Raw genomic sequence first — 18,657 nt, 5'->3', positions numbered from 1 at the left:
GGACTACGCAGGCTACAGCTACTATGAGACAGAGTGGTAAAACTTTGAAAACATGTAGGAGTGTAAGACAGCCTGCAGTTGTAGTGTAGGTTTCGTGCCTCTCTTTGTCTTTGCTCTTTGTCCAGCCTATCTGTCGAAGAAGGGTGTGACTGTGTACATGCATGGCTGCAGCCAACTCCGCTTCCCCTGAAATTTCTCTGTGAAATTCTACAGCTTGGCAATGCCCAAAGAAAAACCCATCAATCGAGGAGCCACAACATCAATGCATGTATAATCAAATTGTAACGATATCTAGGTCACAGCAACTGTCTGCGTGAACGGAGGCAAGCCAATAAAGCTTTCCTACAGCCCAACAATAGGCAACAGCTAACAGTGGAGGAAAGCCCAACCATTTCAACATGAAACATGTTGCTGCCTCGCTAGAAAAAAGACAAGTCAGTCTCATATTTGAAGGACACAGACGCAATACAAGCCGAGCTTTACACCACTTAAAAACAAGCCAAACCTTTTTTCAAATTAGTAAATGAGAAGTCTACTGCAAAAGTGAGTGTGGGCGTTGAGCAGAAAGGCAGCATGGACAGTGGAAGGTGTGTGTGTGAGTCTGCTCGTGAATGTGAGCGACATGACACGTTGCTCAAAGTGAAACAGAGACACAATGAGGAGGGCACAGGCAAATTGCAAAACCCGTAAAAAAACCCAAACAAACACTGAGGCAAAGTTGTGCGGCTGCTGGCTTGAGACCCTTCCGAGTCAAGGGCAAGCATGACTTTGAACTGGAGAGGCAGCGTGCGCAGTGAGCTGGAGGGAAAAACAAGACGCCATTTTGGAAAGGAATTAGTCTGAGTTATTCTGCTACAAGTCTAAATCCTAACAGAGCGCAGGCCGTGCATGTAAGGGCACTAGCTAGTGTACGCTGCGTGTCACTGGCTCATTCCATGCATTACTTAACATATGGAAATCCCCTAATCAATCCTCCCCACTTCTTTCCAGTGAACTGAGGGAAGCACAGGATTCACTGCACGGGCCTAGCCTTTGCAGCCACAGCTCCAACAGTCCATGACGACTCCAGCATAACAGCTAATTAACTGTTAATACAGCAAATGTAAACTAACTAAATTGCAGCAACTACTGTTGATTTAAAGTCTTGCTTTGTCACTATGTGTTTTTTTGCACAAGAATTTTGTTGATTTTTGGAAAACTGCTCTCATTTTTGCTTACCCACACATTCTTACCACTTTACATGTAAAAATATGGGAAAATGAATCCAAAAGTACTGGTACAAAAGGTTTAACTCAATATCTCATTTCATAATAATGGTTGGACATTATTCGGTTTACCATTGTTTTTGACAAAAACACATGTAGCCTTCAGATATAAATACCACAGCTTCTAAAATATCTCAAACAGCTCTTTATGCATTTTCTTTCTCTCCGTTCTGGAGTACATACAGCACACAAACGGAGAATAAAATCAACCCATTGTGGTCTGAATGACTCAGAACTGGATTCTGTTGAATGTGACTTCATTATCATTTAATCACACAACAGGAAGTAGGTTAGACAACTCGAACATGCAGAGAACCATTTGTAAAGGATTTCTCTTGGCCTGTAAATCCGCCTGACACATATGAATGAAGGAGAGTGTGACAAAAATGTAAACAATGTGAGATCCACACACCATGTGGGCTGTTTTCTTCCTGGGGACTTTATCTTCCTGGCTGAGTCATACTGTGTTAATATCAGCTTTGTAATGTTATGCTTAAATTGTAAATAAGTCATGGCACCAGTGTACTGTCAGTCGGAGCATCCTCTGCTCATTACTGATAGAACAATGTAACATCACCAGAGTTTCACTAACCTTTAAAGACATAAAGATAAAGTGAGTCTCTTTCTTTTATGTTTTAATCCTTTTATATACCATTGTTTCACTTATTTGACAAACAAACACATGCAAGTGAATTAAACAGACTTCTATTTATACTCAACTCTTGGGTACAGGAAATACAAATTGCCGAATGTTGGTTGCATCTGCTACTATAAGACTTGCACCTACAACGCGAGTGCATGCACGTCTATGTAGTTGATCATAAAACATGTCCAGAGTGCATGAGACCATCCGCCATGACACACACAAACACCAGGGTCCACTTCAGAATGACAAAGTACAGATTTCATTCCGTTGTCTTCCCTAGCTGCTAGCATTAAATAACATTAAACTTGCGTCAATCACTATGTGAGTGAGAGTAAAGGTACAGCAACATCTGTTCACAGTAACACTGTATATGAATCACCACATTTTTAACAACATGATTAAACAGCGTGTGGAATTGCCATCCAACCAGAACAGTGACTAAAATCCCAGCCTGGTCGTAGCCTCAAGCCATGAGTATTGAACATTATTGTGGTTTTTGCACTAGATTAGAAAGTGACACAGTAATACACCGGAACATTTTTCCCCAGAGCACTGTTTTTTTTAGGAATTCTCTGACTCATACTGAAAGACACAGAACAACAGTCATGTCGAAGTTGTGATGAACTTACTAGGGCTGCCCTCTCTTAGTCCATTAGTTAACTACTTAGGTTTTAACATAAATCAGGTAAGGATTTTTTCATGGAATAGGGTAACAGATGTATGATGATGTTTGCAGTGATATTTTTAATTTAGCTGTCCTTGTAGTTACTTTTTATTGTGGTGATGAGTTTTTGGATTTGCCAGATTCAATTTTACTTTTTTGTTAAATTTCCTGTGTGTTTTCTTTGTCTTCTAACACCTTGGGACCATGTTGGGACAAAGTTTTACCTTGATATGATTACTATGTTTCAGTATCTGATCCATCAATAAAACCAATCAATCAACTACGATTTCTTTAGACAATTAGTCATTTATTTAATATATTTTGGTGATATGTGTAATAACTAACAAGCATGTTTCAAGTAAACCTGAGATCTAAAACACTGATTTTGCATGAATCTCTGTGGTGAAACTCAGTTTTATAGATCTGTTGATTATGTTAATTAATCGAGTAGTCGACAAAATCGTATTTGTGTGATTCAACTTAGAATTTCTTCAGTCGAGGTCAGCCCCAAAAGTCTACCAACAATTAAAATTCATGCCTGAAAATTCTGATAAATTCATTATAAGTGAAAACAATATGATCCATTATCCTTAAAGATTTTTGGTGGGCAATACAGACAGAAATATGTATTGTCCAGTACAATAATCACAAAATTATAAAGATACCAATATTACATGTTTTAACTAAACATATACATTAATTACAACAGTGTTCTAGCCGCACATGCTGAAAGGTTAAAAAAAAAAAAAATCAAGTTCATCCCATTCTATATTTCTGTATTTTACCGGAACAAATTTTTCAAAATACATAAATGTGCTCTTAAATACTTTATATATCATACTGTGACAGAAAATCTTAACTTATCACATTTTGTTAATATAAAGAACTTGTTGTGATAAAATTATGGAGAGGCATATTGCTTTAAAGCTAAAGTATAAACTCTCAAGTATTTTTACAGGCTGCACTACTGATGTAATCAGACAGGTACAGGGTACAGCAAACCTAATTTACATTGAATTGTTGGTGGGGTGGAAGCAACAAAAATATCTAAGAAATGTTTACAATCCAGTTCATTTTGTTGGAGTTAAATGTGAACTGAAATAGAGTTTGCAGGATATGTCATATTGATTGCCCATTACTGATATAAAAATAAGGGATTTTTATTGATCATTATTGATATCGAGAAAATAACAATAAATGTCCAAGGTGATGTCTTTCAATGTTTTGTGTTATCAGTCTAAAACCCAAAGAGAATTAGTTTAATATGATTTCAAAAGACAAATCTTATCTGCATCAAAACATTAATGATTAATCAATACTCTAAACACTTTGTATTTTTTTTCTGTCCATAGTCTAATCGAGTAGTTGAGTAATAGTTGCAGCTTTAATAAACATCACACTGTTATTATCAGAATTTAACTATTACTAAACCATTCAATCCAAATAATATCGTACTGGTGTAAGAATTAATACTTGGAAACAGTCCTGGGTTGAATATAATATAATAAGCATGACACTCATCCTTGTGGATATGTGTTATTCAGTTTGTGCACTGCTGAATTGTCAGGCCATGAGAGGGAGCAGACAGCCCCGTCCGTCCTCAGTGTACAGTGTGCATACTGTAGTGAGTCCAGGGTGTAAACACAACTACACTTGCTTTTGGATGTCAGGGCACGTGGAGCCACGAGTCCCCTCCTCCCTCAAATTATCATTAACATCATCATAACTCACCACATGCTCAAGCCTGGTGGCTCACCAATGGGCTCAGTGCAGTTTAGAGCTACTGGTGCCACATGTTGCAAACATAAAACAACGTAATTATGTATATATACATATACAATTTCACAGGCTGTTGCACGTGTAAATATAATGTAATGCACGGTTAAACAAGTGGTCTTTGGTGAGAGATGCGGGCTGGTTGTTTGCACTGCACTACTTTAGTCTACATGTGGAAACAGAGGGCGATGTTCTCTTTTCTCTCTCGCGGCAATGTAAACAAACATGTCTACGGCGGTGAGACATTTGTTGCATGCAGGTCTCCTCATCGCAAACCCAAACAATGCAATATGCTTCCATAATATGCCCATACATCCATGCAAAATCGTTGTTTTTTTTCTCAGGGGCTGGCACACCGCGTTCCCCGGGCTCTTGCGCAAGAACTATTGGCGAATTCCTATCAAAACAGGAAGCTCGCATGGGTCCGAAACGGCTTCAACACCAGAGGACCCCTCACTCTCCACCAGCATCAAACCCTGCCAAAACATCCAAAAGAGGCTGTTGCATGACGGCGTGACACAAAAAACACATTTACCTGCTTCCCTCGGTAAAACAGGCGCTGCTGCTGGGGGCTTACACTGAAGATGTCCTGTATTTTCAACCGTAAAGACTCAATTTTGGTCAATCTAGAAAGATCCTCAACGGTTCGCGTCTCCTTCCCGTCTATAGTGCGAACCTGGATCCACATTGTTGCACCGCCCTGTTACGCCTCAAATAAATAGCAGATCAAACTGTATTTGGATACGAGTGTTGTTTTCCAGGGGTCAAAGGCGATAGAAATGGAAAAGGTTCAGGGCTCCATTGCGTTTTCCTCTGCAGAGGCAACGTCGGACTGGATCGCGCAGGAGGTGTCTCACATGAGGTCGCGGCGCCAAGCAAATCTCGCGAAATAACGTTGAAGCGAGCACAGTTTGCAGTTAAAGGCACAGCTACTCAGTAGTGGAAGAATGATTCAGATCCTACTATTTTATATTTTTCCAAAATCGGGACCCTCACTCCAGTTGAATGCATGGCCAGATCACTTTGAAGTGGTTAATCATTCCACTGTTCTGGTCGGATGGCACTTCTACAGTGCTACATATGTTAAACAATTACTTTGCACATTTTCATAAAAGTATGAGCACATAAAATCGTTGCTTAAGGCAATTGGCCAATAACTAATATGTAATAATCTGATGAGTTCTGACAGGATCCATTCTGTTGCATAATGAGTCATTTTACTTTTTGATGCTTTACTGTGTGGCAACAACTTTAAGAAACACAAATCAATTCATGCATCATGTTGGCATTATATCAACTGAGATAATTATGGTCTTAAATCTTGACTTTGACACAGACACTTCAGGAAAGGGCCTCTCAGTATCAGCTAATGAGGAAGGAATCCTGAAGTGTAATTTCATCTGATATAACTCTTTTGTAGAGCATATTCCTATTTTGGTCTATTGCTCGCCCATGCGAGTCAGGGGGCCCAGGACAGTTTGCCACTTTGTCCAACTGGTAATCCATTGTTAGTTAAATGTAGAGTAATATATTACAAGAATAGCCTAATGGTGACAACATCTCATATCATTTCCCCAAAAGACAATCCAGAATGCTGCTGTCATAACTCAAAACAGTACAGCTCCCACTGGCTTACAGGTAGTCATACAATTGATTTTAAAGTACTGCAGCAGGTTTACAAATTACTGAATGGCCTTGGGCCATAAAACATGCCTGATATGCCTGAAAAATAAACCTAACAAGCATTTAACATCTTCATATAAAGCAGACAGCTTGTAGGACCTTACGTAAGAGCAAAAAAGAATGAAGCTGCTTAGACTGTACACAGTTGGAACCAACTTTCCAGTCATTTTCAAATGTAAATTAAAATCCTTCCTTTTTGCTGCTGCCTTTTATTGATTCATCTCTTTGCTGCACTTTTATTTGTTTATTTATTTGCAGGGAACCAGAACTCCTTATAATGTAATATGTACCTAAATAAACAATTCAATCAATTTCCCCCTCTTTATTGTGGTTTTAAATAATGTCATGTATATAATTGCCTGTCTAGAAAAATTATTCATTTGATGTAGGAATATTTGTCTTTAGTGTCTCAGTTTTCCCCCCACAAAATAACCCATGCCATAGTATTACTGAGGTCATATAATGATGAATGACAATACATTTTAAATAGCTAAGCAATAGGCAAATCAATAAAATTCCAAATAGCAAATCAAAACCTTTTTGTCATACACTGCCTCATAAATCTGGCTTCCTCAAAGCACTTAGTAGGAAGCCTCCCCCTGTGGGCCTGTTTCTATATCCAAGTCCCTGAAAGTATTTGTACACACCGCTGCAATGCACAGGAGGGAAAAGAAAGGCCTATATTGGACTGAAAGCTCTTTCCTGGCAATACCTCCCAGCTGAGCTAAAATCACTGTAAAGCACACGCCTCTTGTGGCATAATTGCTTAATTAACAATTGTCCCAGCTAGAGACTTCCTACATATGCCACCGGCAAGTCTGTCAGTATTTAGAGAATAATACATCTGCTCGATTACCCGATGCTGCAGGTTCTGCCTTATTCTCATGTGACATTTAAAAAAAACTACGCAGTTGTATTAAAACAATGTGGAGTGCTAAAGATATCCAGGAACAACGTTTTAACAATCAATCTGGTGATAAACAACTCTAATCCCCAGCCCCAACCTACAGCAGTCTACATACAGCTGCCAAAACATTATATATGGGAATCATGTGCCCTACGTTTTGTGTATCAGGTAGTCAATTTTCTCAAGCAGTGCACTTATCCTGCATCATGTGATGGGACTTGCACTCACTAATCCAAAACATAGCCATAGCCAGAATTACCATGTGGTGGAGCTTTTTAGAGGCGGTGAACAGCTATGTCCAAGAGCTACCTGACAGGCTAAACAAAGGGCATAAGAATTTCTCCATACCACTCATACATTGTATATTAGTGACTGGCGACATCTAGTGGTCAAAGTAAGTAATGCGTGCTGCTGAAGTTTACACTGTATGAAGGACCCACTGTGTTTTCTGTAACTAATTGAAAGACACTTTAGCGCTCAAGACAAGTTATGAATGGGAGTTTACAGTCTGATGCTGCTGATTTATTTTCGTGCAGGGTGTCGATGATGTGCACTGTTTTTCAGTGTTTCAAATGACAGCTGTATCGGGGTGCACCTTTGTCAGTGACAATGGGTCATGCAATTATAATAAGGTAAATAATACAGTTTAAAGTGAGTGTGTCAGCTCCAAAACCAAAATAAGATTTTGGTATGACACGCGACCAGCCAGCTACGTCAGGGCTGCGCACATTTGCATCTGGCGCACGCAGGGTGGAAGTGAAGTGGACGGTACAGTAGTCTTCAAGCAAGCCAAATAGAGTAGTGGGTTACTAGCTTTTTGTAAAGCCTACAGGGTTCAGAAGATATCTGACACATGGCGCAAATTTGCCTCTGAAGTGGACCTAGCATTTTGTACTTGTCACAAAGTGGCTGTCAACTTGCAAACCTAGCTGGTTAGCTGGATGGCTAGTGATAATGAACTGTTGTGCTTTGTCGGACAATCAGCTAGTGTTACTCTGGCTAATGCTCATTTAGCCATCTTGCTGTCACTGACATCACTCCGTGCGCTGACGACATGACATGTCTGCATAACTTTTTGTCTGCTGGGCATTTATTTGCCACACATATTTCATTATGGACAGCGAACGCAGCAATTGCAGGCCCCAGGTTGGAGACAATAGCAAGCTAACCTAGCTAGCAAGCTATCGTGGCTGCTAAGCTTGCTAAAAGCTGTCTTGACTGGTGCGTGTCTGGAGCCGCACTGAAAACGTCGAGGTATGTTATTTAACCAGCCGAGCTCTGCCTCTGGTCAGTTTGTTTTGGTCTTAATTTGCACGTGACAAGAGACGGGGTAAGGCAGTGCACTGCATAGTTCTCTGTAAACAAGCAGAGCAAAGTTTGTTTACTTATTGTTGTTTTAACTACCGTTAGTTAGCTTGCTAATAGCTAACTTCAAGCTAGCTTGCCATTGATCCGGAGAAAAAGAAAAGTTTGAAAAGAGGCAGGCAGGGAGATAAAGTGTGTTTAACTGCAAATGATTTGGATACAATCACATTATTATAAACATTTTCGCGTTCAGGGCATTATGAAGATTTAATAATATGAGCACCTGTCATGACAGGAATTGTGATGTCAGCAAACCTAGCCGAACAATGTTAGGTATGTAAGGTATGAAAGCACCATTTCCCTGCAGTGATTTATTTTAATCCTCAAAGTATAATGCTTATGAAACACTGTTTATTTATCTTGTTTATTGTTTAGTTTTCCTTGCATCAACACTATGTTGGAATGATGTCTGCAAACTCTGTGTTGACACCTGTTACCAACTACAGGTGCCTGCACCATGGATCAGATGGATATGACAGACCAAATCACAGCAGCTTGTAGCCAGCCATTGTTCCACGACCAAGACCTGACTGCGATCGATCAAGACTCAGTCCCCCAGCAGCAACGCATTGACATCATGTCATCACAATCCAAATGGGTGAGCAGAAGCACTGAAGACACTGACCTGATCATAACTGAGGATGGGCTCAGTAATGGCACCTGTGAAGTTGAGACTATGGTAGCATTACACTGTCTTGGTGACAGTGGAGATGTTACTGGTGAGGGTGACCACCTTGCACTAAGCAATGATGGCATGTCAGAGTTTTCTAACAGTGACCTCTCGCTGCCTGAGGTCTGCATTTCCACCAACAGCAACAGCTTTGAGGAGGACATGAACTATGAGGTCCAGCAAGCTTACAGGATATTCACTGGCTTTCTCTTGGACAAGCACAAAGGGATCACCAGCCCGTTCCTTCATCCCATCGGACACCAGGAGGCTCAGCATGGAATAGGAGGGGTCCGAGGCCGGGGCCAGGCACAGCTCAGGCAGTCGATGTGCTTGCGGAGGATGGAGGAGAAGTTTATCAACCAAGAGTATGAGACCATAACGGCGTTTGTTGCAGACTTCAGGTTGATGTTGGAGAACTGTTATCGCTACCATGGGGTAGACCACTGGGTCTCCAAACAGGCTCAAAAGCTGGAAATCATGCTGGAGCAGAAGCTTACATTGCTGTCCAGGTAAACAACATGTAATTACACTGTTAAACAAATGCTTAGCTGGCAAATATGTAAATACCTCTTATAGCAGCAATAATAGGAGACACAAATTGTGTTTTCTATGGCATGTGCATCATAATGTAATGCTGCTGGGACAGTTAAATCAACAGGATAGTTGGCTCAAAAACATTAAGTAGAAGCAGTTTTTGAAATATAGCTAGTATTACTTAAATGTCATCCAGTATTTCTACATCGTATACATGTAAAGTTTCTATAGGATATCTGTTATTAATAAGAGAATGAAAGACCGTTGAGCAGCATACTGTGATCTCACAGTCAGTAACATGTTTTAAAATGGGTACAATCTAATTGTTTATGCATTTTGATCTAGAGCTGCAATGATTAGTCGACCTAACGGTTCGTTGATTGACAGAAAAATAATCAACTATTTTGACGATTGATTATTTATTAAACATAATTTTGAATGTAAAATGGCAGAAAATGCTGTTTTCAGGCTCTCAGAAATTGAGATTTCTTGCTTGTCTCTGTTAATCGAACGATCAAGAACATAATCAGTAAATACATCAATAATGAGAACAGCAGTTAGTTGCAGCCCTATTTTGAACAGATATATGGTCTTTATGCTCTTTTAATCACACTCAAGCATTTTTTTTTCTCTGTCTTTGCCTGTCAAACTAGAACGCTGCGAGAGAAGACAACTTTAGCAGTTACTTCTAAAGGACGTTTTGGTGCAGAGGAAGAACGGGTTTCAGGGGGCACTTCCACAAGGAGGAGGCTGGTACCTCGTAGCCTGGCTACCATCACTGTTGGTGGGCATGAATCGGTCATGGTCCAAGCCCTACGTCTGGAAGAACAACAGAGGGCCAAGGAGGAGAAGAGGTAAGTTAATATTTGAGAGAGATTAGAAGCTGTTGCCGCAAAAACACGCCAAAAATCTACTTGTGTTTTCTGACTTTTCAGGCAACGTGAGCTTGAGAAGAAAGAGGCAGAGGAAATGTCAGCCAAAGAGGTGGAAGAGTGGGAGCAGACTTTGCTGTCACAGGCTTCCCCCCACACCGTGGACACACTTTGGGAACTCCCTGCTATAGGGCACTTCCTCTGTCTGGCTCAGACTGCGCTTAACCTCCCAGAGATTGTATTTTTCGATCTAGAGCGTTGTTTGCTGATGCCCCGCTGCAGCCTCCTCCTGTCCAAAATCATGTCTTCCCTTCTGTCCCAACCCCAGCGGAGGGCCACTTTGAACCGCCAGCCTGCCCTGCCTTATCGCCGCTGGGAGTCAGAACTCAGGCAGCGGGTCATGGGCTGGTATCGAGCTGTTGGTGCCTCTCATGATCAGCCACGTCGGGCTGAACAGCTGGGACTCTCCCACCAGTTTTTCACTACTCTCGGGGAGGTGAGTCCTTTGGAAGAGAAACCCTTTCACTTGCTGCCCTTCTACCAGCGAGTGTGGCTCCTGAAAGGGCTGTGTGATAATGTGTATGAAACACAGAAATATGTGCAGGATGCTCTCCTGGCCCAGCCCATCCATGAATGTAGGGAGTCTATTTTGGGCTATGACAGCAGGGAGAACGCCTACATACATTTCCCACATTTCTGTGGGGCAGACCTGAGAATTTACAGCCAGAGCCCCAGCACACCCCCAGTTTTTCCCTTCCCTTCTGTATGGGTCAAAAGGGTTGATACAGTGGCAGGGACAGAGGGTGAAGAGTCAGATGGAATGAAGGAAGAACGTGTTACAAGTGACAGGGGGTGTTATGGAGGCTCAATGGACACAGGAGAGTCAGATGATTTTGAAAAGGGGAAAGCAGAGACACTTGGGGCTTTTAAAGGGGAAAATGGGGAGGGAGACAAAGATAAAAAAATGTTTAAATCTTGGACACTGAAGAAGGAGGAGGGGTCTGAATCAGGGTCCTCTGATGAAGACTCCTGTGAAGACTCTAAATTGGACTTAAAAATACACACTAAGTCCTTATCCCTGTCACACACTAGTCCTATTGGAGGAAGTGTGGAAATGAAGTTGAAGGAAGAGACTGTAGAGTTGCAGCATCAATCCAAGCGACTCAAATTAAAACACGTGCAGCGCTTCTCATTGGGCTCAATGCGCACCATTAAAGCAGAGACACAGGAGCCCTGTCTGAGTGTAGGGGAGCACAGCTACACAGGCAGGTCACCTGCTCGCTTGAATGTGGCCTCCCCAACGAAACCAATCAAAATCGAGGGAGTAAGTCCCAGTCAGGGACACCAAAGGTCTTCCTGTTTGGATTGTTGTGAAAGCAAAACTAATACTGTGAAATCTGAGGAGCATGACTGCTGCTGTGGCGCATCAGGGCTACAGACACAGTTGTCTTCTGAGAGTTCTCAAAACACAAGTGACGAGAGGATGAATGACAAAATCTGGACAAAAAAAAAAAAGCGGAAGAAAAAGCGAGTGAGGGAACAGCTGCAGAGGGTGAAAGGAGAGCACAAGCAGCTGCAGCACGTGGACAGGATGAGACTGTCCCCAGCTGAGACTACCAAGTCTGCAGTGCGGAGAGTTGCCACAACCATCAAGAGAAAAGACAAGAAGAAAAGGCATAAAGCAGGTAAGAAGAAATGCAATTTTTGGTATTGCATCAAGCTCATTAGTAAGGGTGGATTCATAGCCACAGTGCCATATGGGATATTTTATGAATTTGCTCTCATATTAAGTTTGTCTTTCTCAATTTGTTCATTTACTGGTTATATCTTTTATCTTGCTGACAGGAAAAAAACTTGATACGTCAAAGAAAATTAAAGATGAACCTTCAGTTGAACCATCATTTAAGGTAGTCACACTTGTGTTGAAATATTTTTTTGTTATTTTTTGTTTACTGTTATTAATTTAGTAATCATGAATGAATTACCCACAGAATGATCATTTATAAACACACTAGTTGTGTGAGAGTTTGCAAATGATTTAGTTTTGCTGCTGTTAAATGTGGCCCCCATTTACTTGAATACACCAAAGATTTGTTTACATTTTTTTCCCTTTCACTATGGAGGCATATGAAGAATTCAAGGTAACACTGGGTACTAATTGATATGGGCTGTACATGACATTCATAACATTAATAAAGCAGCAACTACTTACTATGTAAAGATATAGTGGAGTAATGGAGTCATGAACAGAGAATGAAGTCACGTTCTGTCCATGTGTGTTTTAATCCGAACTTCAAATTAATATGCTCTGAATTCTGTGTACAGCCACTGTAAGCTTCAGCCACATTCTCCCCCTCCTTTTTCTTGTCTCTCTTGCATCAGGAAGATTTTCTTACTTGATTTGTAATTTGTTCTTTGTAGTTGGTATGTACCAGTCTTGATGAGTTGCGAGACCTGATCAGTAAGACCGAAGATGAGCTTGATGACCTAGAGAGCACCAAAAAGAGATTGGTAGGTAGCAATCATAGTTCAGGTCAGGGGAATTTACTCACATGCTCCAGGGCCTTCTGTATTTGGTGGAGAATACAATGTGGTGTCACTTCTTCTCACACTTTAATGTTTGTGAGATTGACTAAGGTTTCCTTTGCATGAAAGGGTCGGTGGTACTATAGGAGAGAAGCAGTGAAAGACCTCCACAGCACTCTAATCAGACTACTTAATGAGCTTTCACCCTGGGAACCCAAACTTGTTAAGGCCTACCAAAGGAACAGGTACAACTCATCTGACATTTAAATGATCAAACCATTATAAATAAGTCTTAGTCTTGATCAGCACCAAGCACAATGACCACGTTTTAAATTTTATAGATGTATCATAAATATTGCTCGACTGTTTTTTTTTCCTTTCTTGCTTCTACACCAGGCTTCGTCTGAAGAAGGAATTTGAGGACTTCAAGAAGCATCCAGAATACAATAACTTTACGCGTGAGGAATGTATTTCATCTTCATCATCAGACGATGATGATGAGGAAGAGAGGGGTTTTGGGAAGGAGATGTGTTCATTCTCAGACCATTATCGAAGGTCAGAAGACGAAGACCTGGAGCATATGGTCCCCAGAGGTCTTTGGAGTGGAGGTAAAGTACTTACATTTGAATTACAGTGATTTGGTTGCTGTAATATAGTGATAGAAAATGTGTTTTCCTGGTCCTAGAGGCTGATGTTACAGTTCTGATCTTATTTCACTGTCTTAGGGGAATTTAAATGAATTTCACTATCTGTGTGTTAACCCTGTATAGATGACTAATTGATTAGTGTATCCCTAACAGACATCTCTATTTATGTTCTCAGCAAACACCAGGGAGTTTATGGCTGAGGCAACTGGAGAAAGAACGGTGACCTACGTACCTCCGAACCACCTAAAACACTCTTTGGTCAACACAGAGAAGCAAATCAGTCTGCTGACAAGAAGTCAAACTGGCAGCAGTAACATTGCTTCAACCCTTGACTCTGGGCTTCAGTCTAGATCTGAACTGAAACCATCAAATCAATCCAGCGATTCAAACTCAGCATGGGCAGCAAGGGTGCCAGCCCAGGCTTCACTGTCACCCAGAACCCCCATCCTCCATCCCACCACTGGACTACCTAAGGGCTACACGCCCATCCCCACCCTGCTGGCTAAGAGTGTGGGAAACAAAGTGACCTTAATGAAACGGCCTGCTGATTTTACAGGGATCAATAATGTAGATAGACAGAGCAAAGGGTCTTTGGTCTCCCTGCCTACCTCTGCAGTGACTACCACAAAACTTTTAAAAGCACAAAGTTCTCCATCAAGTTCCCAGCAGAACTCGCAACAAATGCAGGCACAAGGACTACAACAGACTGAAGTACTAAGACAGCCAGGAATGGCTACAGTGACGGCAGCTCCTAAATCACCACAGGCAAAACCAATCCAGACTGTACCAAAAAATCCTGTCCAAGTGGTGTACAAAGTACCTGAAAGGCTGGGTCACCTTGTAAGAAAAGACAACAGCAGCCCAGTCAAGATCTCTGTTCATCCTGTCGTGGACCAGAACACTGGGGAGAAGATCATGCAGCAATTGGTCATTTTGCCTTCTAACCTTCTCGTTCACAAAACTGAAGATAAGGGGTCTTCTTTAAATCAACAACAGTCTAAGGGAATTCAGGTCCCAGTCTCTAAAGTGGCCAGCCCCTTCTGTATGTCCACCAATGTGCCTGGGTTCACCATTCCCGAAAACAGAATCCCTGTTCAGCAAGTGGCTCCCCTGAAAGATACCAGGATAGCTATAACTCCTTCTCCTTCTGTCTACCCTCGCCTGCAACAGGGAACCCTAAACACTGCAGGGCTCAAGGGGGCACCAGTTGGCTGTCCCCAAGCTAGCACACCGCAAGGTGTCATGCCAAACCCCTCACCAACAAATCCTTCTAGTGCAATTTCTACTGAACCTTTTAAATCTACAGACCCTAAACAGGAGCTTAAGACGGTGTGTATCCGTGACTCACAGTCAATCCTGGTAACAACTAGAGGAGGCAACACAGGCATCGTCAAAGTCCAGGCATCGTCAGACCATAATGCACTTGGCTCTTTGCCCACTAGTCCAGTCATCACAATCTCGCCTCAGTTTAAAGCCTTCCTTGTGTCCAAGACGTCACAGACTCTTTCTGCTCCGTCTGCTCCCTCTCAGACTTCCCCTTGCACCATCCCAGCAGTGACAAGTATCTCAGTGGCCCAACCTCAGAAGCATGTTCCTTCAGTATTGAAGTCCCCTTCCACTGTCTCAACTCCAATGCTTGCCACTGGTAGCAACACCTCAACTGGTTCTGCAGTTGCAACAAAGATTGGCCAGCTAGCGCAGACCCCTGCTGCTGGTTCTCATTTTCAAAGTCCATTAGTAAAAAACACTGTTGTTGTCCCATCACTTAATAGTTCTGGTGTTTCTCAAGTTCTCACAAAAGCAGAGTTCATCAGCAAGACTGGTGTGAAGCGGGCCAGTACAGATGAGAGATCCCAAGTCACAAAATTCATCCTAGTTACTCCCTCTTCTTCCTCTGCCTCAAATGTGGCCTTGTCAAAAGGTACACCCACTTACACAAAATCACTTCCCAGTTCAAGAGTAATGTTTGTCAGCCAGCCCACAGCAACATCAACCTCCACCTCAGAGGGAAGCATTCCAAAGCAGGCAATAGCAACAGTTGCTACTGGACAGCTGCTAACCACGTCATTATCAAGTCAGACTCTTAAAATGGGATTAAGCCCAGGCCAACCTGTTGTCAACTCCGAAGCATTGTCCAAGGTCAAGAACATCACTCTGCCTTCAGGTGGGTTTGTTTGTTGTGATGTTTTAGCTGTATTCTCCTTTGGACTGTTCTAACTTGAATTTTAATTTGTACATGTAGAATTCACAATCATGTTGGAAGAATGTGAAGCTATGTTTTAGATGCTACATTAATCAGTAGTTTAAATACAGCCCCATTTTCAAAGTTGAGCAGTTGAATGAAATATCTTTTGTGTGTTTCCAGGGGTTCAAATCCAGTTGTCAGGGAAGACGACAACCATAGGACAGACCATAGGTGTCCTCTCACGTTCTCCTTCCAAGATCACACCAGTATCTGTCCAAGATACAGGCCGTCCAACAGCCACCACCACTGGACTGGTCCCGGTTACAAGTTCAAATACCACCATAAGCTCTGCTGCCCAGCTTGCTTCTCATGCTTCTCTGACCACTAGCTCTCAGCTCCAGGGTATCCCTTCCTTCACCATGATGTCCCAACAAAACTCTTCAACATGCACATCTACTGCTGGTACTCTGCCTGCAGGAAATGTAATCAAGAAGGACTTTAATATGCCTGCAAGTATGCTCTCCAGCAACTCTCCTGCTCAGGTAACTACTACTGTGCAGAGTAGCCCAGCCCAATTCTCCACACCTTGTTCCACCGCTCTTGTTCGTCAGCCTTCAAATGTCCAAAGTGGCATTGGTGAGGAAACCACTTCCACCTTATCTTCCTCTCAGCTTGCTCTTAATAAAACTCAAACGGCCATCTCCTCTGCAACAACCACCAATACCCCATTCACCCCCTCTGTTACCGGCACAATCCAGCAGAGGATAGTCATCAACACCTCTACGCCTCTTGCTGCTGGCACACAGATCCTCCTTAACAATGCACGTTTTGTAGTCCCTCCCCAGGGTCTGGGTCCAGGCAGCCATGTCCTTATCATCTCAAGCCCTGCACCACAACAAGTGCCTACAACCAGTGTTACAAGCACTGGAGCATCAGTACCTCCCCAAGGGGCAAGTCATGTCTCTGTAGCCCCCCGAGCACCAGTTTTACCCCAATCCCCAGCTAGGCTGCCTGGTGTGCCAGCTTTAAGATCTCCTTTTGTAGCATCTACACCTGCTGTTGGTCCATCATTGCTAGCAACCACTCCAAATGTCATGCCAGTCCGACTAACAGGAACGTCTGGCCTGGGCTCAACGTGGTTACCCAGTAAAACAAATGTAGTGTCTGCTCTGCCTAGGTTGCCAGCTTCGCAGGCTGGTAACTTTGCATCACCACCTGTAGGTACACCCACTCTGGTCTCATCCCCGCCAAGGCTAAGCAGTGTACCAGTCCCATTTTCCCCGGTGGTAACCAGTGCCCCTGCTCTCAGCTCGGCGCTGAGTAAAATCATTTTAGCTGCTGGGACACCCACGTCAGCTGAATGTACATCCACCATTTCTCCTGCAGTAGCGCCCCCCATGTCCAGACTGTCAGCCCCTCTATCATCCTTGCCTGTTTTCTCTCATTCATCAGCTGTTACCCTACCCAGCCCTGTCAAACCAGTTCTCGCACCCCTGTTGTCAGCTGCAGCTCCCGTGGTAGCAGGCACACCAGTTTTGCATTCTTCTCTTCCTGCCCAGCATGTGGTTTCAGTGACAAGCCCAGGCCCAGGCATACAGCCCCAGCAGACAACAGCTGCAATTGCAGCTACCTCCACTACTCCATCACAGGCTTTACTGCATATGGGACTAGGCAGCACATCAGCAGTCATACAACCAGTGCTTGCTGGCACACGGACACAGGTATTACCAACAGTGGCTGTCCCACCAATTGTGAGTGTATTGTCTAGGACGCAGACACTGCCCATTGCTACAGTCCCACCAATCGGAAGCACTTTCAACACCTTCGATACAGCACCTGTGGTCACAGCGTCTTCATCCAGCAGCACAGCAATAAACGCTCCAGCTCAACCAATCACATCACTGAAGACAAACAACGCCATCCACCCACCTGTCGTTATGACCAATCCAGCACTTGGAATGCACTCTCTGCAGACCTCATCTTTAGGTCTGCATACCAATGTAGCATCCAAGCTACTAATTAGTCCCGATGGCACTGTTTTGAATACAGTTCAGTGCCAGGTCAATCCAATTGAGCTGACTGCCTGCCCCAAACCACTGGATGCACTAGTGGTTTCCCCCAACAGTTCCACTGGAGCACTACACACACATGATTCCTCTTTACAGCCTTCACAGGCAGACAGAAAGTGAACCAATCAGCTGAGACTGTGTCAGCTATGTGAGGACTCAAACACCACTTTTCAGCAGCTTTGTTTTACCAGGGCTCATATCCATTGCTTGTAGTAATCCTGGGGTTAGTTAAAGAACTGCTTTCCAGCTGTAGTTTGACTCATAACTTACATTTAGGATAAACTAGGATATATCCTTTGTTAGATCATCTTATACTGTAGGTTAACTGTATGCTTAATCAGACATACTGGAAATGTATACTGTGATGGGTTTCTCAAGTGAAAACTGGCGAGGTTACCCTCAGATGAATGTTATAGACTCTTGACTTTCCTTTTTTTGTTTACTTTATGGCCAGTAATAACAACGGTTATAACAAAGCAGTAGAATGGAATAAAATTAATTTCAACTCAAGCTTTTGTAATATTTTTCAAAAGATTTTAGATACTGCTTCAAAAGGCATTGGGATACTATTCATAGGTACAACTTGCTCTACTTTGTCAGTTTGAACAATACAACTGTCTGTATTCAGATTCTGTTATGTCATCCTTTTTTGAACTAGTAACTTTGAAAACTACATATTACTTTTTAGAAATATAAATAAACTAATAGATGAATTTGTACTACATGTTTGAGCCCATATAAAATGTTTTGAAGTCACATTTATTTATTTTTACCATATAGATTTTTCAAAAATATTTACTAGGTACATTTTCATTGAACAAATGTGGACGTTACTGCATGGGAATAAA

The 18,657-nt window shown here is 42.4% G+C and overlaps 2 protein-coding genes across 2 annotated transcripts in view; one reads left to right on the top strand and one right to left on the bottom strand.

The window, feature by feature from the left end:
* LOC131992127 (E3 ubiquitin-protein ligase UHRF2-like) overlaps nt 1-5,201 on the bottom strand; it is a 33,716-nt gene extending 28,515 nt beyond the window's left edge. The window contains exon 1 of the mRNA XM_059357575.1: nt 4,887-5,201. Coding sequence (XP_059213558.1) covers nt 4,887-5,039 — 153 coding nt within the window. The 5' untranslated portion in view covers nt 5,040-5,201. The remainder of the gene's footprint in view (nt 1-4,886) is intronic.
* Nucleotides 5,202-7,693: 2,492 nt separating this feature from the next.
* LOC131992003 (uncharacterized protein KIAA2026) lies at nt 7,694-18,606 on the top strand. Its single transcript, XM_059357332.1, has 10 exons — nt 7,694-8,195; nt 8,753-9,485; nt 10,164-10,364; nt 10,446-12,067; nt 12,228-12,289; nt 12,804-12,893; nt 13,038-13,153; nt 13,305-13,516; nt 13,731-15,719; nt 15,921-18,606. Exons 2-10 carry the CDS (start codon nt 8,764-8,766, stop codon nt 17,927-17,929), a joined length of 7,023 nt encoding a protein of 2,340 aa, XP_059213315.1. The 5' UTR covers nt 7,694-8,195; nt 8,753-8,763; the 3' UTR covers nt 17,930-18,606.
* The last annotated feature ends 51 nt before the right edge of the window (nt 18,607-18,657 follow it).

The sequence above is a fragment of the Centropristis striata genome, chromosome 19 (assembly GCF_030273125.1).
Source record: "Centropristis striata isolate RG_2023a ecotype Rhode Island chromosome 19, C.striata_1.0, whole genome shotgun sequence".
NCBI lineage: Eukaryota > Metazoa > Chordata > Actinopteri > Perciformes > Serranidae > Centropristis > Centropristis striata.
This window is presented reverse-complemented; position numbering and strand designations above follow the sequence as displayed.

Coding starts and splice junctions, on each gene's coding strand:
- LOC131992003 (XM_059357332.1), top strand. CDS start 8,764: ATGGATCAGATGGATATGACAGACCAAATCACAGCAGCTTGTAGCCAG. Junction 10,365..10,445: donor AGGGCCAAGGAGGAGAAGAG/GTAAGTTAATAT, acceptor CTGACTTTTCAG/GCAACGTGAGCTTGAGAAGA. Junction 12,894..13,037: donor AGAGCACCAAAAAGAGATTG/GTAGGTAGCAAT, acceptor TTTGCATGAAAG/GGTCGGTGGTACTATAGGAG.